At 41.3% G+C, this 23032-nt stretch overlaps 1 protein-coding gene and 1 long non-coding RNA gene across 4 annotated transcripts in view; one reads left to right on the top strand and one right to left on the bottom strand.

Moving 5' to 3' along the window:
• Positions 1-11: 11 nt before the first annotated feature.
• LOC138749917 (uncharacterized) overlaps positions 12-23032 on the top strand; it is a 39678-nt gene continuing 16657 nt past the window's right edge. Inside the window, exons 1-2 of the long non-coding RNA XR_011348947.1 lie at positions 12-90; positions 11682-11746. This is a non-coding gene — a long non-coding RNA (uncharacterized lncRNA). The remainder of the gene's footprint in view (positions 91-11681; positions 11747-23032) is intronic.
• The window catches only part of gatm (glycine amidinotransferase (L-arginine:glycine amidinotransferase)), a 51945-nt gene continuing 31292 nt past the window's right edge, over positions 2380-23032 (bottom strand). For 2 of the 3 annotated variants that reach the window (XM_069911958.1, XM_069911957.1), the window contains exons 3-9: positions 20117-20312; positions 13839-14029; positions 13018-13155; positions 12228-12392; positions 11676-11739; positions 8227-8343; positions 2380-7132 (exon numbers count right to left, since the gene is read on the bottom strand). In XM_069911958.1, coding sequence (XP_069768059.1) covers positions 7020-7132; positions 8227-8343; positions 11676-11739; positions 12228-12392; positions 13018-13155; positions 13839-14029; positions 20117-20312 — 984 coding nt within the window. In that variant the 3' untranslated portion in view covers positions 2380-7019. Of the gene's footprint in view, positions 7133-8226; positions 8344-11675; positions 11740-12227; positions 12393-13017; positions 13156-13838; positions 14030-20116; positions 20313-22828; positions 22995-23032 lie in introns of all 3 variants that reach the window. The other variant, XM_069911959.1, reaches the window with a different exon arrangement.

The raw sequence follows: 23032 nt of genomic DNA on the forward strand, positions 1-23032 counted from the left end.
CCGATTGGCGGGCGGTGCTGGGGCGGGAGATTGAGGCGACGCGCGGATCCACTGACCGTCTCGAGGGGGCTGCTGAAGGTGAACGAGGAGGTAAATGTCGTGAGGTGTTGGGGCAAATGGAATTCCCACCTGCCTCGAAAAATAACTTTATTTGTTGTCCTGGACAAGTCGTGAAATTCGGTGTCTTGTGCCAGCGTCGCGGTCATATTACAACCACCTGACGACATTGCTATAAACCCATCAGAATCACAGCGCACAAAACGGACGGCAGGGTCTTGGGTTCATTGATCAGTCAGGAATCTGATGGCAGCGGGCTAGAAGCTGCCCTTGTGCCGCTGGGTGCCCGCCTTCAGGCTCCTGCACCTTTTGCCCGATGGTAGCAGAGTGAAGAGGGCACGGCCTGGGACTTTGAGGAGAGAGGCTGCTTTATATAGAGAGAGCACGAGAGTGAGTGTGAGAGAGAGAGAGATCGATAGATCTCTCTCTCTCTCTCTATATATATATCTCTATCTCGATATCGATAGATCTCTCTCTCTCTCTATATATATCTCTATCTCGATATCGATAGATCTCTCTCTCTCTATATATATATATCTCTATCTCGATATCGATAGATCTCTCTCTCTATATATATATATCTCTATATATATATATCTCTCTCTATATATATATATCTCTATATATATATCTCTCTCTATATATATATATCTCTATATATATATATCTCTCTCTATATATATATCTCTATATATATATATCTCTCTCTATATATATATATCTCTATATATATATATATATCTCTATCTCGATATCGATAGATCTCTCTATATATATATATCTCTATCTCTCGATATCGATAGATCTCTCTCTCTATATATATAGATATATCTATATCTATATATAGATATAGATATATCTATAGATATATCTATATAGATATATCTATATAGATATATATAGAGAGAATAGAGAGAGAGATATCTATCGATATCGATAGAGATAGAGAGATATATTTAGAGAGAGATCTATCGATATAGAGATATATATATCTCAATATCGATAGATCTCTCTCTAAATATATCTCTCTATCTCTATTGGTATCGATATCAATAGATCTCTCTCTCTATTCTCTCTTGATATCGATAGATCTCTCTCGATATCGATAGATCTCTCTATATATATATATCTCTCTATCTCTATTGGTATCGATATCAATAGATCTCTCTCTCTATTCTCTCTTGATATCGATAGATCTCTCTCGATATCGATAGATCTCTCTCTCTATATATATCTATCTCTATTGGTATCGATATCAATAGATCTCTCTCTATTCTCTCTCGATATCGATAGATCTCTATCTCTCTCTATCTCCTCTCTCAATATCAATCTCTCTCTCTCGATATCAATAGATCTCTATCTCTCTCTCTATCGATATCACTAGATCTTTATCTCTATCTAAATATCTATAATAGACACCTCCTCATGTAGATGTCCTTGATGGAGTCTGGTACCTGTGAGGTCCCTGGCCGAGTTAACAACCTGCTGGAGTTTATTCTTGTCCTGAGAGTTGGTGCCTCCACACCAGGCAGTGATGCAACCAGCCAGAATGCTCTCCACAGTGCACCTGTAGAAGTTTACAAGAGCCTTCAGTGACCTACTGAATCTCCTCAAACACCTTAGAGTGTAGCTGCTGGCGAGCCTCCTTTGTGATTCCACCTTAATGCAATACACAAATGTGCTGGAGAAACTCAACATCCACAGGAAGTAAAGAATAACCAATGTTTCAGGGCCAAGTTTCTCTGCTCCCATTGTGGTCTCCTCTGCATCAGAGAGGCTGGGAGATCAGTTCCTTGAGCACCTCAGCTCTGTCCATTGCAATAGTGTGGCTTTCCCATTGACCACCCATTTCAATTTTGTCTGTGGCTGACATGCCTGTTCTGTGGTCTTGTGCACTGCCAGGCTGAGACCACCTGCAAACTGGAGGAACACCACCTCACCAGATGTCATTAATATCTACTTCTCCAGTTTCCATTAAAACCCCTCCCCCTTTCTTCTTCTCCCTGCCTCCTTTCCTCTAGTTCGGTCTCTCCCTAGCTCTCCTCCCTTTTTCTTCTATCTCCTTTCAAAATCAATCATCACTTTTCATCTTGTATCCAAGATCTGTTGATCTGGATTCCTCCCCTTACCATTTTTCCCCTTTCCTCTCCCAGATATCTGCCTGCTTTTTGCTTAGACTTTGAAGGGTTCAGGCCCAAAACGACAATAATATTATCTGCAAAACTGGCAGTTCTTCCTGGATTTCTATGTTTTTATAGATTTTGTTTAACTCTGCCCCATGATTTGTAAAAAAGTTACGAGTCACCAAGCAACCTTCAGAAATTGAATTCAATTAAATTTATTGAGAACAAGAGTAGTATTTAGTTTTCAAGCTCATTCAACATACAGCAATAAAATACAAGTAAAGCATTGATCAAATACACCAGAATTTCATTACCTCATTCACTTTTGACATTTTGTCTGTTTCCCAGAAACAAAGGCACAATATTTGTGTCATTCTAAGGGGAAAATGGTCCAGTCTCACATAGTTAGGAAACATTCATCCCCACCCACAAAGAACAGGAAATGTTCAAGGACTTGAGGATCAGGGAAAGAGCTGTTGTAATCTGGAGATTCCTCTCCTGCTGCATGGAGTGCATGTGGGCTGTTGCACACACCAGAATAACATCCTTACTGATGGGATAATTGTGGCCAGAGGAGTAAATAAGCAAATTTGTTTGTGGAGAGAGAGAGAATAGACACATTGGGCCAAAAGGCATCTTTCTATGCTGCACAGTTCTGTGACTGCTGCTAGTTGGGACATGCTGAACTCCACACCACTTCTGGCCACAATCATCAGGCTGCAGGACCCTCAGCTGGCTTCAACTCCCAAATTTCATTTGGTTTACAACAATGAAATTCCCATTGACAAGGACACTTTTGTTTCCAGGAATTAATTTGAGATTTTTCAAATAGAAAGCAAGAACCCAACACACTTTCCCAGGCCACAATTTTTAAACAGTTTGTACTACATGCAATGCACTCCAGGATTCAAGTTACTTCCACATTCAAGCAAAATAATTAAAGACAAAACAAAATGTATGGAGGCAAATGATAGAGCATTCTTCATTTAAATACTTTACTAATCAAGAGCTTCAAAGGTGCTCCCATGAATTTTAGTTTACCTTTAATAAGCTGTGGGTGCAGTATATTGTGTGTGATGTGTGGCCTGGTGAATGTTGGAGCCTGGCAGATTTGAAGGGGATGGAGAGGAGGAGAAAATGTCAATGCTTGAATGGTGGAAGATTGAGAGGTGGATGATGGGCCAGGAATTCAGATGACAGGAAATGGTGACGAGGAGGAGAACTGCACCGTGGCATACAGTCAGAAGGACTCGAGGCAAATAGTTGCCTAGTCCAGTCGCAGCCTGCTCTGCTGCAGCCTCACCAGTGCCCAACTACACCCACTCCTGAAAGTCAGAGCAAGTTCCTCACAACCCTCTGGAAAGAAAACTGCGCAGGAGGACTCATTCCATTTGCTCTCAATGGGGATATCTTCTCAGGACACAAAGGGAAGCATCTGAATTTCAGACTGGAATTGATAATCTATAAAAAAACTGTAGACACTGGAAATCTGAAATATAAATAAAAAATGCTGAAAACACTCAGCACTTCAGGCACCAACTGAACTGTGGAGACAGAAACTTAAAAAGAATGTGGTTAACTTTCTATTAACAGATGATGCTTGACCTGCTGAGTTATTTCCATATTTTCTGCTTTATCGTGGAATTTCTGCAATTTAATCTGGGGAGAAAAAATATTTTTCAATTGCATGGCATTGGGAAGGAAATCGCATTCGACAATGAATCTCCTGGACTGATGTCCCATTTCTTTAAGATCTTCAGCTGAATGGGGAGCTACCACTATGAAACTCCAATTAACTGGGGTACGAGCTGATGTCATTCAGTTTATAAAGATGGTTCAAAAAAGCTCTCTCCACAAGGCAGCAATGGAGACATTTTATAATGATACTAAGAATGAAACATGAAGTCTGCAGATGCTGTCACAAGCACAAAATATACACATATCTATAGAGGAAGTGCAGCAAACAAACCACACCAACTGATTTTAATGGAACTTGCATGCATGCTTATATCCCAGTTCCTGAGGACACTTATGACCCCCTGGACAGAAATGATATCAGCCCCGAGAGCTGGAACTGATCAGCACATCGGGGCTCTCTGTCCGCTGCGAGTCCTCAGCTCCGTAACCTAATTCACTTGTGGAGTTAACATTTACAATGTTTTGGGCCTTAGCCCTTCCTCAAGGTATGAGTGGGAGGGGGAGGGGGGTGGTGAGGGAAGACAGGCTTCTGAATTAAAGGCTAGGAAAAGAATGAGTAGGAGTGGAATACAGACCAACAGACAAAAGGTGTTAATTGGATCATGATAAGAGGAAGATGAAAATTGATTTTGGGTCTGTGAAAGGAGTCAGAGGGGAAGAGAGAGAGCTAGGGGAAGAAGATGAAGGGATGTGGCTAATAGAATCAGGAGGTCAATGTTAATGCCATTTGGTTGGAGGGTGCCCAGTCTGAAGACGAGGTGTTGTTCCTCCAATTTGCTGGTGGGCTCAGTCTGGCAGTGCATGAGGCAATGGACAGACCTGTCGGCATGGGAATGGGGCAGGGAATTGAAATGGGGTGGCCACTGCTTTTGCAGTGGACAGAGCCAAGGTGCTCAACAAAGCGATCTTTCAGTTTGCATCCAGTCTCTCCCACATTGGGACCCCTGCAGATTCACAAGTGTCGTTTCACTTGGAAGGACTCTTTGGGATCCTGAATGATGGTGTGGGAGGTAGTGGTTATGGTGATGGTAAACAGAGAGCGAGTTGAAATTCAGTGGAGCAAGCTGCATCAGTGGAAGGGAAGAAAACAAAATAGTCCAAGCAAGATAGTTACCTAGTCTTAGCTCTTCTATTGATGCTGCTTGACCCAGTGATCCTCCAGCAGATTGAGTTTGGCTTCAGATTCCAGCATTTGCCCGAGTGCCTTCATTTTATGATAACACTGGACTATGCACAATCATTTGCCTCATTACATTCAGCTACCCAGTGAAATCGGACAAAAATACAAACACGAGCATTGCAAAACTGCCAATTCCTAATATCAAATACCAACATAATCCTCAATAGAATTCAATCAATTTCATGAAAAACATTGGATCCAGTGGATTGACTTGCCAAAGTTCCATTCGTAAAAATAACAATACAAGATCAGCTTCACAAAAACCCTGAAGTAACTCATGATTTTCTTAGAGGAATTGAGAAGCTACATTCATTTAATGCGAAGGAAATATTTGTAGGTCAACCAGAGGTCCTTTGCAGATTACAGATTAATATGAACACATTGAGAGAGATTAAAAAGCTTTGAACAGAAATTACTGTTCAAATTCAAATTACATGCATGTGTTTCCATTTTCAAGTCTAGGCATGGGTTGAATTAATGTGGGTGAATAACAGCTCGAATTACCCATATTTTTTAACCACAATAACTTGTCAAACCATAATGTATCAACCTCAATGTTAAAATTTGACGGGGGGGGGGGAAAAGAGAATTCTAAAGTTTCACTATCGATTAAAGGGTGTTATTTTGGTTTGGAGAGGCAATCGATTAAAGGGTGTTATTTTGGTTTGGAGAGGCAATAGAAGGAGCTACAAGAACAAAACAACACATTTTTGAAGGCACCTGCATTGAGCAAGTTATTAAAGAGGCTATTGAAATCCTTGACTTTATAAATAAAAGGCATAGTCTACAAAACCAAGTGAGTTTCAAAGAATCTTATTTTATAATTACTGCTCAAGGTTGAGCTGGGGATCAGGCAGTTCTTGGAACAACATTTGAGCAGGTTGCCAATGTGATGGAGAGGCTGGAGGTGAATATGATCCCAGTGAAGAAGAACTTAATTTGTGTGAACACCCCAGATAACGGGGAAGGATTGTATTCCTCAGCACGAAGAAAGTCAAGTGGAAATGTTAACAATTGTGAAGATAGGATAAATAATGATAAATTGTTTCCATTAGCTGAAAGTCTCATGACCACGAGACAAGGATTTCAAATAACTGACAAAAGAATCAGGGACATCCTCAGAGGGATGAAGTTACTGTGTGGTTGTGATCTGGAATATATGTCAGGGAGCCCTGAGAACAGGTTCAAGAACAGCTTAAAAGAAATGATCATTTGAAGGGCAGAAATTAGTGAAGGAAGGGGAAAAAAATAAGGGAACTGAGCAAATTGGGATACAGTCAGCAGAGGCAAATTGCTTCTTCCTGTTCAGGATCATTACACAATCTTTTTCTCTCGAGGTACTGGCTGATGAAGCAAGTTGACAGGCAAAGGTTTTTCTCTTTGGAGCATTGAAAGATGAGAGAAAACAGAGGTATGCAAGATTATAAGCATAGATAGGATGGACAGCCAGCAATTCTCCCCCCCACCCCCCAGGGTATAATAGTAAATATCAGAGGAGAATGGAAAAAAGTTTAGGGGAGAAGTAGTTGCTGCAGCCACAGCCAGCCTGGCTCTGTGGAAGTCTTTGTGGATTAAAGCCTGTTGTACAGTCTTTACCTTGTGTGTGTCTGATTCTGGCTAACAGCACACCACAAGTGGAAAATGAATCAATTGGCTCTTTCAACAGGAAATTGAAAGGGTATTGTGGAACAATTAGTTACAGTATCTTGGGGAAGGGACCAGGCTAAGTACAGTGCTCGGAATGGCTTCCTCCTCTGCCATCACAACCCATCTTCAGGCCCAGAATCATTCCAGTGCATCTGCACTCTAATGCTCAGAGGACAAAGTACCCTTCAAGTTGCATGGTCCAAAACAGAATAGAGCCATGTTTATTTTCACCTCCTTGTTTTCCAGCCTTTGAGCCAAATCCAGAAATTCAAATAGCCTTTTTAATTATCAGTTGTTTTACCCCCCTGCGAAATTCAATTGAAATATGATTGGAGAGTGCCACGGCGACGGATGTCACATGTCCAACAATGAAAACCTCCGCCCAAAGAATTAGCATTCCGGATGTCAACTCTAACTGTGGCAATGCCTAAAGAAGAAAGAAATTTTTAATTAGCGTGGGATTCTTCTGTGTCACTACCGTTATGTGTGGGATAGTGGCGATCTCAAGATGACATAAGAGAAGTGAGAGAATTAGGAAACAACTGTCTAGTAACGTCCCTTGTAAAATTGAATGCTGCTAACTGGAAGGTGTGTGTGTCATGCACGCAGCCCATTTAACTTTCTGTGAGCACCAATTTTCAAGTATACTAACCCAATTTCCTGGCATTCAGCCTATGCCTTCTTTTCATGAAGTTTCATGCGCTCACCTAAAGGTGGCCTCTAAATGTTTTCAAAATTGCCTCAGCCAATGTGTTGCACACTTTTTCCACATTCCTCAGTGGGGGAAAATCTTTGTAGAGCTCTTCTAACTCTTCTACCCTTCAAACTTCTGCCCTCTGGTTATAATCACCAGTGTTGGGGTGGGGATAGTTAATTATAAACACCAGTGTTGGGGTAGGGGTAGTTTCTTACTATTCTCTTCTATTTTCCCTTTCATCATTTTTTATCACCCTCATCTTCCTCCATGGAAAGCTAGCCCTGCTTCTCTAGTCTCCTCATAACTGAAGCATTCTGTCCCATATTACAACCTGGAGAATCTTTGCACTACATCGTCAATGTTCATGTCCTCCCATAACAGGCCTGTTGACAATACTAGTGTACGTTTCCTTATTTTGTAAGGTAAAAATAGGTACCATGTTACAGTTGTCATGTTATTGGAGGTGAAGGAAGAGAAACAGGTAGCCACATGTACCATGGGGAATGGAGTAACAGAAAGCTGAAGAAGGGGTTGCAGACACATCAGAATTCACACAAGCAGAGAAAAGCAGATATTTAGGAGAAAGTTATGGGCTGTCAATAAACTTGGAAACTAAATACCATAAATCCTCTACCCCTTAAAGTCCAGGACCACAGAACAGTCAGTGAATGGAACCAGGTAACAAATCAACTATTCAATTTCTATTGTCTGCAGGAATCATGTATCCCTTATAGTGATCCCAATGCAGAAAACTCCCTATCAATTCTTATGGCCAAAGGTTGCATGTTTTAATCAGGAAAGAAAGAAAATGGGAATGACATTACCTAGTTTCTCAAACATCTTTTGAATTGTCGTCTCGTTCTTTTCGACCATCACTCGTTTCTCATCCAGCATCAAAACGTTCATGGATAGCCATTTGGAAGACATCCACAAGGGGTGATCTGGAGGGTGTGGGAGAAGAACAAGTTAGGACCCCTTTAAATATAACATGATTCCACATTTTCAGTTATGTCAAAAGATGCTGTTTCCTTGTAATACTACCCACAATCCTTCTCTAGAAGAAAACATATTCTATGTTAATCTTTTTTCTGTAGGAATTTGATGATCCAAATTCAGGATGAATCAATGAACCCACCCACTATCAGAGTTGGAGAATCCAAAATATTAATCTTCCTCAAGGTAAATTCTATAGACTCCCACCTACCCCAAAGCCTTGAAGATTCTCTCTCCCAAAATTCACTTAATCTCTTTGATCCCAAACATTTTCCACCCACCTCAGCTTACTGCCCAGTATTCAACAGCTCACTTCCTCCCTCAGATAAATATGAAAGTTACCATTGATTGCCGTAAAATATGCTAATCCCAACATCATAGGTACAGCTCACCTTTGGAGGCATCGCATCTCAAAATATAATCGTCTTGGCTCTGACCCAAGCTGTCCAAATCCTCCCACAATCCCTTCTCCCCACCCAAAACAAACTGAAAAATTCCTGGTCCTTTATCTGGAAGAAACTTTTAAAATATGATTATTTATGATACAATTGCTGCAGAGAAATGGATTGCAGGCCAATCCACAGGACCATAAGAGTGGCAGGGAGAATCACTTGAGTCTCCCTCCCCTCCATCGACATGATCTACCGGGATCATTGACTGAGGGGGTGCAAAAATCACTTGAGGACCCCTTCTACTCCACACACAGCATCTTTCAGCTGGTCCCATCAGGAAAGTTACAGGAGTATCAGAGGCAGTGCCGCCAGGCTGAGGAGCAGCTTCTTCCTATGGGCAGTGAGAATGCTGAACAACCAAAGGAACTGCTCACATCAACCATCCAAGACTCGTATTCAACCTATGCAAATAACAGTCTCCCCTTTTATTCTTCTACCATTTGACACTTTGCCCATTCTCCTAATCTATCCAAATCCCTCTGCAACCTCTGCATTTCCTCCTCACCATCTTTATCTCATCTGCAAATTTAGCCTCAAAACCATTTATTCTGCAATCCAAATTATTATCATACAACTCCCACACTCAGTCCTTTGATTTACAAATGCCAATGTACTAAAATCTTTCTTTAGGACTCTTATCAATCTGTGATGCCACTTTCAGGGAACTATGTATCTGTACTCCCAGATCTCTCTGATCTTCTGCACTCCTATCTTTTACCATGATTGTCTTATTTGGTTTGTCCTTTCGAAATGCAATGCCTCACAATTGCATTAAATTCTATCTTCCAGTTTTTCAGCTGATCCAGATCCCTCTGCAAGTTTTGAAAGCCTTCCTCACTTAACACTACACAATTTTCTCCAGGACTTGGCCTAGATCTACCCAAAAAGGCCTCATCTTGGTTCATGACCAGGTTGCATGCTCGAACATCCACATCCGAACATGCTTGCAACACCACATCTGAAGCATTGGTCCGATAGTTCTGGTTTTGACCCATTTTCTGTGGCTTAGATACAGCTGGTGCGAAAAGTTATACTGCACCAGCCTGTTCCTTGCATTGATGACTGTGGTCATGCTTTCCTGGCACAAATCGGACCAGCATCTCTCATCAATTGCAATGCCCAAGTCTGACTCCCAATCTTTCTCTCGACCAATGAAGGCCCGGTTTGGGTCCCTCCGACTGGAACAGGCAATACATTGCTGAAATAAATTTCTTACGCTCTCTCTTCAAATCAAGGCCTCTATGTTACTGCATCAAGGTAGGGCTATACTTGGTCCCAATACATCCCGTGGAAAAATCCTTATTTGAAGATAGCAATGGAATGTCTTATTTGGCAAAGCATATTTATTTTTTAGCTCCTCAAACAACATTAATTGTCCCTGCTCGTAACAGTCCTCTATACACCTGATGCCATTACAGTGCCAGATGTCCAGGATTTTATTACCTACAGTTAATGATATTTATTTATTAGGAGTCAAGGACATTTTTGGTGACAGCTCCACTTTAGCATTCAGATACTGGTTAATTTTGGTCCAGATAAGGGGTTGGGGGGGTGGGGGGGGGGGGAAAAAAAAATTTGGTCCAGATACTAATCACTTGGTTTAGCCCTTCTTCCCTGATGCCAACTTGGCATCCCATTTGTAAATGAAACCCTCTGCTATCTTCTCGCCCACCAAGTGCAGATCAATTTGTGCCCAGGATGGTACACCTCCCTGAAAGAGCTGCCTAATAATATATTTTGAAGTATGGCATTCTCAATCTGCCTAGACTATAGTCCCATGTTAACTTTTTCCATAGAGATCCTTGCCACCTTACCCCTCCAGAGAAACCTAACATTATGGAGCAGCTGTTTAAAGAAATCCCAGGGCAACAGCACAAACAATGTTTGAAAAAGATACTGGAATCTTCACAACTGCATCAAAATGAATGTGTTAAGATTGGAGAACATATCTTATGAGGAATGGTTGACCAAACTACATTTGGACTGATGGAAGACGAGAAATGATCATTGAAGTGTACAAGATTGAGAGGTATAGATAGGGTGAATAGCCAACACCTTTTTCTCAGGGTGGCAATAGTGAATAATGTATGGCCCAGGTTCAAATCAGATGCTATCTGCGTAAGTGTCCTCCGGTTTCCTCCCACCCTTCAAAATATACAGAGGCTAAAGGTCAATTGGATGTAATTGGTCAGCTCAGGCACATGGGCCAGAAGGGTCTGTTACTGTGCTGTATGTATAAATTTTTTTTAAATCCATTTAGGGTGAGTGGAGTAATGTTTCAGGGGGGTTTTTTCATATTAAAAAAAGCAGTGGTGGTGTCTGGAATGCATTGCTGGGGATGGTGGTGGAAGTCAATGCAATAGGGACATTTAAAAGAATCTTAGGCATGTGGATGTTTATAAAAAGGGTTATGTGCCATCAGGGAAGGATTAGATTTCTACAGAGTCAGCACAACATTGTAGGCCGAAAGGCCCATACTGAGCTCTATTCAATGTTCTAATGCAATGGAATACTTTTAAGATAGTCAGTACAGGATCAGTCAGACCAGGACCAATCTTGTAATATGTGGACCATCTTCCTTGCCCCTTACACCAGTGCAAAGAAAATAATTTTTAGGATTATCGTAACAGTGGCTTAACTTGTTTCACTGAGTTCTGATAAGTTATGCCATAAATATCAACTCAGCATGAGAGGTAATATACCACATTTGTGCTCATCCAAACACTGGATCTTTTAATCTCAAAAGAAGTTTTTAATCCAACAACTGTTACTAGGTTGAAGTGCCTGTTTCACAAGTTGTATTGGATCAATAAAGTATTTGTTCTTACCATCAGGTATCAGAGGAGAAGGGGGAGAGATGATAGTCCATCCGGCCTTCTTGAAGACATCAATCTGGAAGGTAAAGTGGATGATGAATGAGGGATGAACAAAGTTCAGGGAGGCAACCCTCAAAATATCTTTCCCCTTTATCCTAAACTTGCACACTCTAATTTCAAACAAACAAGTAATGGTCACTTCACTGGGCCACTTTGAAGGAGTGTTGAGAAAAAGAGTACTGTGGACACATTCCAGGGGCACAAATACCACAGATTCTATCAAATTCTGTAGCAACTATTTCAGGTTACAGAACACTGCAGGATAGCAAAGATTTTCCCATATTTTAAATGCCTTCAATCAAAGGCCCATGTGAGGGAAAAGGTCAACATTATCTAGGTTTGGGATAAGCCCTCAAGCAATGAGTTTTCTTGCAAGTTGTTATGAGTGATTTCCTCAATATTAATTTTTAAAAAAACATCAGGAGGCAATACAAAGAGAATACTTCACACTGATCCCAAATCCTTCATCATAATTAAACTAGTAACACTTCTGAGCAACCTTACCTGATGACAGGGGCGGTCAGGATTTAATAGGACCAAACCAGGTCCAATGATATTGAAAGTTGCATCGATATGCATTGGGTTTGGATCTTTGAAAGAGATGGTATGAATCCTGTATGTGGGAGCAAGGTGCCTCCGCATCCACTCAATACCCATGAGATTAGTCACCTGAAAATGTATTGAGTTTCTTGTAATATACACATTCAACATACATTTTCACTTAAATTCTTACTTGCTTCAGTTGAAAAGGTACTTTGTTTAGAAAAAAAAACATCTCTAACCCTTTGGACTTCATGTCCCAGTTTTCAGGGACTACCGACAAGCCATATACTCTGTGTCCCCATTTTCCAGGACTGGTTTTATACCCAACCATCACCTGGTTCATACTGGTGTTGGTACTGTAGTTTAACCATGGACCCAGTCCAGAGCATATATACTATGAAAAGTTTAAAATGGCCAGAGTCCAAAGGGTTAAATGATCCCAGAATAGAAAGATAGCATGTATAAAAGCTAGTTAATAAATATTAATAGTTACAGTAAAGAATGAAAGAGGTGCCGTTTTTGTGCTGCATGAGGCTCATCACACGAGATCTAACCTTTGCCGTGAAGTATAAAACACAAGGCACCCGAGCAGCAAACAAATGTGATGCACTAAATTAGAGTCAGACTAAATTTGGTGGGAAGAATGATCTTGGGAGAATGGGATGGGAGATGCCACCAAAACCAGCCAAGATCAAACCGAGCGAGTGACCTTATAATCGAGGGCATTGTGAAGCCGACGGGATGTGCCTACCTGGCTTCTTTGTACAAATATGTCCTTCCCAGCTCTAATGAAGTCAGCAGCATCAAAGCAGGGTTCGTGCTCTGTGGTCACAAACTTCCCTTCAGCTGCCAGATGGTTTCTGTCCTCTACAGAGAAAATTGGATAATCCTGCAAAAGGAACACATGGCTCATGCCCAGATCCTCAATGCAGAAAGACAATGTTCAGAATGCAAAACAGGACATCTCTTCCCAAGGAAGGCAAAAAATTCTGCTTTTCTTCTTGACAAACATTCTTTAGAATTCTAACCACTTAGTGGTGTTCCTCAATTGAAGGTTTTATGGCCTCTGGTGGCGGTTGCCAACACACGTTAGCAATCTCCGAGATCTAAGCAGTATTTTACTAGAAGCTACTGCGAGCAATTCGTGGACATTTTTTAAAAAAATCATTTACTTTGAATATTGTTTATTACTTCCAAGTATATTAGTTGCGAAAGAAAGGTTTAAATGGACAGAAAGATAGGAGGGAAATCTCCTGGTATCAAGCTTCCAACGGAGTGAATGACTGGCTTTATCAATATAGCACATGGAGACGTTTAATCCACTTGGTGACCCACTAATGGGATGAGTGATCAGGCTACACAGGCAGATCATGTGTGTCCTTAATGCTATGGATGACCATATCCTCTTGCATTAATAGAAAGATGAGGAAATCTCAGCATACCAACCCTCACCCAAACACAGAGATACTGAAGGAATGTTCTGACTCAACATCCACTCTGGTGTGAGATGGACTCCTACTGAATGAACCTCCTGGAATGACCTGTCCAGAGAGAACACAACTCCTGACTTACCATGTCATACAGCTTGTCTGACATTTGTGGCTTGGGGGCAGTTGTCCACTTGGCTCCACGCAGAAAGTAATCCTTAATAAGTGGACGATACGCCCGGTACTCAAAAAATCGAGCCCTCCATGCCATTGGTGCCTCTATTATCTCATTACCAACCACCAACAGTATGTCCCTTGGCATAGCAGCATACATGCCTGAGAGAGGAGAGAAATGAGCTCATGGTAATGTCCGCTGCAACAGTGTGTGGCTCAGAAAGTATGAAAAACCGTTTTATCATTGGACCGGGAACCTGGGAAGGTCTTTGCACTGATCAAGGTTATCAATATTAGGGTTGTCGCTTCCCATGTCCAAACTACCCATTATCACAGTGAGCAGGAGATGCATTAGTTTTTCTTCCTTGGACTTCACAACAAATCACTGCTGAGGAACTGGCCAGAAACTTGCCAGCTTTGCTCCTAGCTTCTCTCCAGAAGGGCTCAGGCAATATTGAGCTTCATCTCAAAAGACCAGAATGTGAGAAATGCTCCAGCCATATAAAACCTCAGTTATACCACAGGTACTAAGTCAACTGAAGATTGCAAAACAGACTGCTGGACATTTGTTAAGCAGTCAGGTCCTAGTTAGCAAAACAATGGCTAATCTGATTATTAGAACATAGAATATTACAGGTCCTTCAGCCCACTATGTTGTCAAGTTTTTTTATTTATTTTTCCACACAGTGAACCATATCAACCAAAATAGGTATAAATGTTTCTCATCAATTCTACACAGTGGTCTTCTCTCCCCTTCCCCCCCCCCCTTCCCTCCCTCATCTCCACCCACCTCCCTACAACACCCATAAATATTCAACATATACAATAAAACCATAAAACAATATTTTCACACAAAGGAAAACAAACAAGAAAAATGAGTCATCTATTCATTACACACTGAATCCCGACGTTTTGTCTTCATATCATTTTCATTCTCATTTTAGGGGATGGAGATCATAGGCAAGCTTTCTCTGATATGTTCCATGTATGGTTCTCAAACTTGCTCAAACATTGTGACTTTATTTTTTAAATTATATGTTATTTGTTTCCAATGGAACACATCTTCATCTCCATGCACCACCGCTGTATACTCATGTTTTCCCCCATTTACCAAGCCGACACCATACATCCCTTTGCCATCGCCAAGGCCATCGTAATGATTTTATTTCACTTTATCCAATTTGAGGCCCAACTCTATCATTCTTATGTAACTTAAAAGTAGAATCTCTGGTTTTTTTTGGTATGCTATTTTTTGTAATTTTCTTCAGTGTCTAATTTAATTCTTCCCAAAATGTTCTTGCTTCCTCCTCCTCGCCACCTCCATCCCCCTTTTCCCCATTTTCATCTTAGTTTTCTCTTATTGCTCTTAATATATGACAACACATTTAAGACAAAGTACCCCCGCAGTTCCCACATCCACTAGTACCCTAACCCCAAAGTACCCCCCCCCCCCACCTCTGAGTTGCCCCATACCCCTTGCCAGGCAACCACAACTCCCCATTTCATTTGGATTGCGATCTTGTTCGCAGCATCAACTGATTTTGCAGTGATGGTTATTCCCCCTCTACCCAGCCCTCTCCAGAAAACACTAACACATATAACAAAGCTCTCTTTTCCCCCCACTCCCTTCCCTTTTCTCTTTAGTTCTTTACATATACATTGTTTTTACATCTTTATATATACTTTATCACCGTTCTTCATTCTTGTTACATCTCTTCTCCTGTCCTGCAAATGTTCTGCAAATTCTTGTGCTTCCTCCAGATCAGAGAACAGTCTGTTTTGCTCCCCGGTATAAATATTTTAAGCACAGCTGGATGTCTTAATATGAATTTGTAACCTTTTCCATAAAGTTGATTTTGCTGCATTAAACTCCTTCCTCCTCTTTAAGAGTTCAAAACATATGTCTGGGTAGAAAAATATTTTTTGACCCTTGTATTCCAATGGTTTATTATCTTCACTAATTTTATTCCTTGCCCGTTCCAGTATATTTTCTCTTGTCGTAGATCTCAAAAATGTTACTAAAATGGATCTTGGTTTTTGATGTGTCTGTGGTTTCGGGGCTAGTGTTCTGTGTGCCCTTTCTATTTCCATTCCTTCCTATATTTCTGTCGTTCCCAGGACCTTTGGGATCCATCCTTTTATAAATTCCTTCAACTCTGTACCTTCTTCACCCGCCTTCAGGCCCACTATTTTTACGTTGTTTCGCCTACTATAATTTTCCAACATATCAATTTTCTGAGCTAGCAACTCTTGTGTCTCCTTAATTTTTTTGTCACTTTCTTCCAATGTTTCTCTTTAGTCGTTTACTTCCATTTCTACACCCGTTTCCCACTCTTCCACATTCTCTACTCTTTTACCTATTTCTGTCATTACCAGTTCTAATCTTTGCGTTTTATCTTCTGTTCTTTTCATTTTTCGTTTAATTGCATTAAACTCCAATGATGACCATTCTTTTAGTGATCTCATTTGTTCCTCAAAAAAGACTATCTATATTTTGTTCATCAGTTTTAACTTTTATTTCTTTTTGCCCATCAGTTTTATCTTCTATTTCTCTGTGAAGATCTTGGTCTTCTTCTTCCTCTTCTGTGTCTGTACCTGTGCTTGTCTTCTCCTGATGAGCTGCTTGTATCTCTTTGTCGGGCCTCTTGTTGCTGTTCCTCCCCTCTTGGACTGCTTGTCTGTCGTGTTTCTTGACATTGGTCTTCTTGTCGATCTTTCTTCCATCTGTCTTCCATGTCTGTTCCATCGCACTCTCTTCTGCTGTCTTCCTTATCCTCTAGCTGAGAGCCCTGTTGTCGGGCGTCTTTCAGCTTCTCAGTCTGTGACAGCCCGCTCCTCCGCCGAGCCACCCTCCTGCCGGTGTCCTCTTTATCCGTTGATTGTACACTTTTGTTTGGCTCACTGAGCCATTTTTGTAATGTACCGGCTGGTGGGTCTCAACTTTGCGGGGCAGGTACTGACCTCGAGGGTCGGGCGCTCCTCGTCTCCACAGTGTCCCCTGTTCCTTCCTGCAGGTAAGGCCTTCTTCCTTCTTCTCCGGTGACTTTAAAAAAAAAATTTTTTCCAGCCGTTCTTAATTTCTCCTTCTTGGAAGCCATCTTCTTTCTCTTCTCTGTATCTTTATCTTCTATTTCTTGTACTTTATTTCTGTTATGCTTTGCTTTTTCCTGACTTATTTTTCCATTTTCTTGGAGAGGGGTAGTTTTCCCGACCGGCCACTACTCCATCACGTGACTCCCCCTCCTCGTCAAGTTGATTGTCATCTGATTGAACAAGTGCAACCTAACAAAACAGTGTTCTCCAGTCCTCTGTGCAAAACATGCAGACACACACCAGATACAACACATACAGACAATCAATACGCATACAGGACAAGTAATAATATATACAAATTAACAAATAAATATTATGTATATGAAAGTCTCTGATGGTTAGTGTGAGTGGTTCCTTTGGTTGTTCAGCCTTCTCACTGCTTGTGAGAAGAAGCTGTTCGTTAGCCTGGTGGTACTGGCCCTGATACTCCTGTACCTCTTGCCCGATGGGAGCAGCTGAAAGATGCTGTGTGCAGGGTGTTGTGCCAGCCCATGTAAGCCTACTCCACAACAATCTAATCCTTCCTTACCTCACACCCATAACCATCTATTTTCCTTACATGTGCCTAAATGTCCTCAATTACCAGCCTCCACCCCCAGCAATGCATTCCAGTTATTTATGTAAAAATGTACCTTAAATCTCCCCCACTCACCTTAAACTGATGCCATATGGCTTTAATTCCTCTTTCCAGCCAGTTTCCCCATAACCTTTAGCACCACCCCCACTCTCTCAGACTCAATCTTTCAATCCCAGTCATATACAAATTCAGTAACTGTTTCTACAACTTTCTGTGGTGGATAATTCATGATCCTATGAGAGGAAAAAATCCTCATCTCCATCATATCATCTGCAAACTTGGCCTCAAAGCCATTCATTCCACAATCTAAATGTTAATATATATATATAACAAAAAGAAGTGGCCCCTCCTCCATTTCCTGTGAACTGCCCTTGCCCCTTAACCCCAAGACCCAACAAGGACAGGATTCCCCTTGCCTTCACCTAACACACCATCAGAGTCCACAACCAATAGAATATTCTCCACAATTTCCTCCACCTTCAATGTGATCCCACCACAAGACATATTCCCCTCGCCTCTCCTCTTCACTTCCCGCAGGGACCACACCCTCCACCATTCCCTTGAACATTCATCCCTTACCACTGATCACTCCCTAACCCTATAACCATAGGGAATGCTACACTTGCACCACCTCCCCCCACCACCATTCACTATCCCTTCCCAGTGATCACTCCCTAACCCTATAACCATAGGGAATGCTACACTTGCCATCACCACCATTCAGGGCCCCAAATAGCCCTTCGAAGTGAAGCACCACGACACTTGTGAATCCACAGGAATCATCTACTGTATCCAGTGCTCCCGCTGTGGCCTCCTCAGAGGGACTGGATGTAGACTGGGAGATTGCATCGTTGAACCCCTTTGTTCCATCTGCTGCAATAACAAGGACCTCCCAGTCATCATCCATTTCAATTCCACACCCCATTTCCACACCGACAACTCTGTTCATGGCCTTGTGCACTGCTAAACTGAGGCTACTTGCAAATTGGAGGAACAACACCTAATATTCTGTGTGGGCACTCTCCAAACGGAAGGCATTAACACTGCCTTCTCCTTATCCCCAGCTCATCTTTGCTGCATCAGTGATGCAATAAAAGCAGGTCAACCCAATCAGGAGTGACTGCACCTCACTGATAACCTGTTTGAGCACCTACCTCACTTGCACCATCTCAAGGTTCTTCAGAATGACACAATTGAAGAAAAATGTTCAATAGAGTGATAGGATACCCTCAAGGGGCCAAATAGCCTCTCTGTCACTGTTACTAACAAATCTGTCAGGTCATTGGAATGATTGCTGCCCAGATCCTCAGGATCTCAAGGCAAAGAGGGGAAATATTAGATTCCTGCTTAGTACTGGCACCCATCAGTCACTGTATGGGCAGTAGATAAGGAGATGACCAGGCTCAAGAAGAAGACTGGATAGCTTTTATCCCATAGTTATTGGATGAGCTGGCTTAATAACAGCCTGGCAGAAGTCAGTGGTGAGTTAAAGGACAGAATCAGCATCATCAGGAAGAGGGAACAACTCCAGAGGCACATTGAACATCCATTAATGGGTGTGTTCGTCGGAGTTTACCTTGACCTCTAGGCATCTCTCATATGACCCGAGTAAATTGAAGTGTTGTTTTCTCAGTGCAGTGTGAATTGTGGAAGACCATATGGCCTCTCCATCTGGAACCTAGTCGGAAATTGTATCATGTGCCAATCAAGGTTGGACTCTGCCCACCCATTAATGCACACCTGACCATTGTCCTCTTTAATCACCCAGTGATTACCTGGGCTGGACCCTCCATCACTTGCAGTATCTCTCTCTCCCTTTTTTGCTCTTCAGTCCTGAGACACACCCTGCTGTGGACAATGCTGAAGGAGTCAAGGGTAAGGTGTACACTACATAGGCATTGGGGCTGTTGTATACTGTTGTAGTTGTAGATAGCATCTGAGCTGTGCCCACGTTAGACAAGAAACAGTGGGTAACGCATTGTAGACCTTGGTTGTGATAAGTCATATGGACAGTTGCAAACATCAGCAGTATTAAGTCTGATGTGACTGTGCTTGCAAGAGTGTAAGCAGTTGCTGGTATTGGTAGTATTAAGACCGAGGTGATTGGTTGCATTGTGTTGTGTGATTGAGAATACTTCCATGTTATCTCTGATGTTATCCCCTTACTTGTGATTCAATAAAGATTATTTTTGGATTCAGTCTATGTCCTGACCTGTTATTCTTTGAACCCACGGAACCTTTCCCTTCCCACACAACACTCAGCAAGCATTACTACTTATTGAATGGAGAATCAAAAAAAAACTGCAGATACTGGAAATCTGACAAAAAAAAAATCAGAAAATTCTGGAAACGTTCAGCAGTTCAGATAGCATCTGTAATGAGAGAAACATTTCCTCTTAGGTCCTGAGGAAGGGTCTTCCACATCAAACATTAACTTTGTTTCTCTCTCCACAGATAATGCCGAACCTGTTGAGAGATTCCAGCAGCTTTTATTTCTATTTCTTATCAATACAAACTTTAGTTGGATTTATTAATCATTGCTTTAAACAGTATTTCAAGCAAATATCACATGTTTTTACCTGTGGATTCAAAGTCTGGTGTCTTATAATTCTCAGTCCAGTCAATTATCTCTGGGTGCTTGACAATCACTCCTTCACCTTGAAGTACATTACACATCTCTTCAATGTCGGCAATGGCTTTCTTCAGGTGTTCTTTAGGAAATGTATGACCTCCATATTTCTGGTAAAAGGGCCAATATTTCTGATAGGTATTAGCCTGAAACAATAAACATTTATCAGGGCAATTTTGACAACAAAGAAATTTTAAAAAAGCTATATTTTAACATAGTTATCAATTTCGATGGCACTTGGCTTGTAAATGCGTTTGTGGCTCAGTCCCACAAGGATTTGAGGGTATTGTAGAGTCAGAGCATGGAAATAGGCCCGAAATCCACACCAAGCCAAATGTCCCACTTCCACTGGTCCATATCCCACAAAACTCATCCTATTAATGTATCCATCCAAATGTTTTTTAAACATTCCAGTAGTACCTGCCTCAACTACTGCCTCCAGCAGTCTGTTTCTTACACCCATACCCTCTAAATATGTACTTTACTCTTCAGGCTCCTGTTAAACCTCTCCCCTTCACTTTAAACCCATGTCCTCTGGTTACCATTTTCTCTACTCTGGGCAAAAGACTGTTCACCTGATCTATTCATCTCAAGATTTTGTACATCTGAGATCATCCATCAACCTTGCACACCCCAGCCTACTCAACCTTTCCCAATAGCTCAGCCAACCTTTTCCCCCCACCCACCCAGCCCGAGTCTTGGCAAAATACTTGTACATCTTCTCTGCACCCTCTTCAGCTTGACAATATCTTTCCTGTATCACAATAAATAAAACTGAACAATACTCCAAAATGGGCCTCGCCAATGTTTTAAACAGCAACATGACCCATCAACTTCTATACTCAGTACTCAGATTGATGAAGGCTAATGTGCCTAAAGCTTTTTTGACCACCCTATCTACCTGTGATGCCACTTTAAAGGTACTATGTACCTGTACTTCTAGATTTCTCTGCTTTACAACTCCCCCAAAATCCCTACCATTCACTGTGTAGATCCCATCCATGTTAGACTTCACAAAATGCACACCTCATTTTCTCTATTAAATTCCATCAACCCAACTGATTAAGAGCCTTCTGCAATTTTTCCCAGCTGTCTTACTATCTACAATACCAGGCAATTCAGAATCAACCACAACATTCCTCATCATTCAATGTGCCCAGCACCAAACTCAAAGGCACACCACTAGCTTCAGGCCTCCAGTCCAGTAAATAAACAATCTTCCACCAGCACCAACATCAAAAAGCAGATTTTTTTTTCTCTGCTGACACTTCAATCTCGTGATGAAGGAACGCAACATTATTTCAGGTGACTTCACAAATCATGTTTGTCTGTTGAAGACCTTGTACTTGGGATATGTTGAGCAACAAATTGTTCCAGTCAATTTTCTTCTTTATTTACCATCAGAAACAGTCATGTCTTTCCCTCATTTGATCAATTATCCACATCACAACAGATTCTTCAGGCTCAATAATTCATGGGACACATGGATGCTAAATCAAACTTATTTATTTTTACTTTGTGAAGAAAAGCTTCCTACCTCAAATCTGGCCTCACCAAGGCCTTGTCCAACTTCACCATAACATCCCAACTCCTACACTCAGTACTTTGATTTATGAAGGCCACTGCCAAAAGTTTTCTTATGACACTGATGCGACTTTCACGGAATTATGTTCAGCATTTTAATTCGCAGATTCATCTGTTCTACTGTATTTCTCAGTACCCTACCATTTACTATACATGTCCTACTTTGGTTTGTCATTCCAAAGTGCAAAACCTTACACTTGCCTGCATTAAATTGCATCTGCCATTTTGCAGCCCATTTTTCCAGCTGGTCCGGATCCCTTTGCAAGCTTTCCTCACTGTCCACTACATCTCCAATTTTAGAGTTATTTGCAAACTTGCTGCTCCAATTTATTTACCATAGAAATCATTAATATAGATGACAAACAACAGTGGACACAACACCAATCCTCGAGGCACACCACTAGTCACAGGCCTCCAGTCAGAGAGGCGATCATCACTACCACTCTCTGACTTCACCTGTAAAGCCAATGTCTAATCCAATTTTCTATTTCACCATGAACACCATGCAGCTGAATGTTCCTGACTAACCTCTCAGGCAGGACCTTGTCTAAGGCCGTAATAAAGTCCATGTAACCTCCTCGAAAAACTCTAAGATTGGTTAAATATGCTCAAAGCCGTGTTGACCATCCCTAGTCAGTCCCTGACTATCCGAATACTTGTAGATCTGATCTCAGAACACCTTCCTATAACTTTTCAATGACTGATGTCAGACTCACCAGTTTACAATTTCCCTGATTAATTTTAGGTCCTTTTTTTTTTTGAAGCATTAGAACAATCTTCAGAAAGTTGATATCTATGTCCAACAAGTGATCTTTCTCAGTACGGGTATAACCTGTTTAACGAAACAAGACTCTTCCTATGAAACCTTTCGTAAGCTGAAAAGGTATAAAGCAAAGACCCATTCACTACTATTGGAGGCTATTTTCGTAAAAGTAAAAACCCATTCAAATCCTTTCATAAAAGTGAATACATCTTTCTTTGTAAAAGCAAATTTTTGTAATTCCAGTATTCATAAAGCAGGGTATACCCGTATTGTTAATGTTGCAACCAAAACAGAATTGATTTATTGGCAACTTACTACTGGTGTGACCATGGGACAGAATCTGTAACATCCTTAAGTTTGAAAGCGGTTGCTTTTGTCATCCTGAATGGAAATGAGCTTATTGTGGCAAAGAAAGGCAATATCATTGCAGTTTAACAAAATTGTCACCAACCGGAATTCCTTTAAGTGCCATTCACTGTGCCTTGTTTTAAAAAAAAAATGCATCTTAATTTTAAATTT

The sequence above is a fragment of the Narcine bancroftii genome, chromosome 14, assembly GCF_036971445.1.
Source record: "Narcine bancroftii isolate sNarBan1 chromosome 14, sNarBan1.hap1, whole genome shotgun sequence".
Classification (NCBI taxonomy): Eukaryota; Metazoa; Chordata; class Chondrichthyes; order Torpediniformes; family Narcinidae; genus Narcine; species Narcine bancroftii.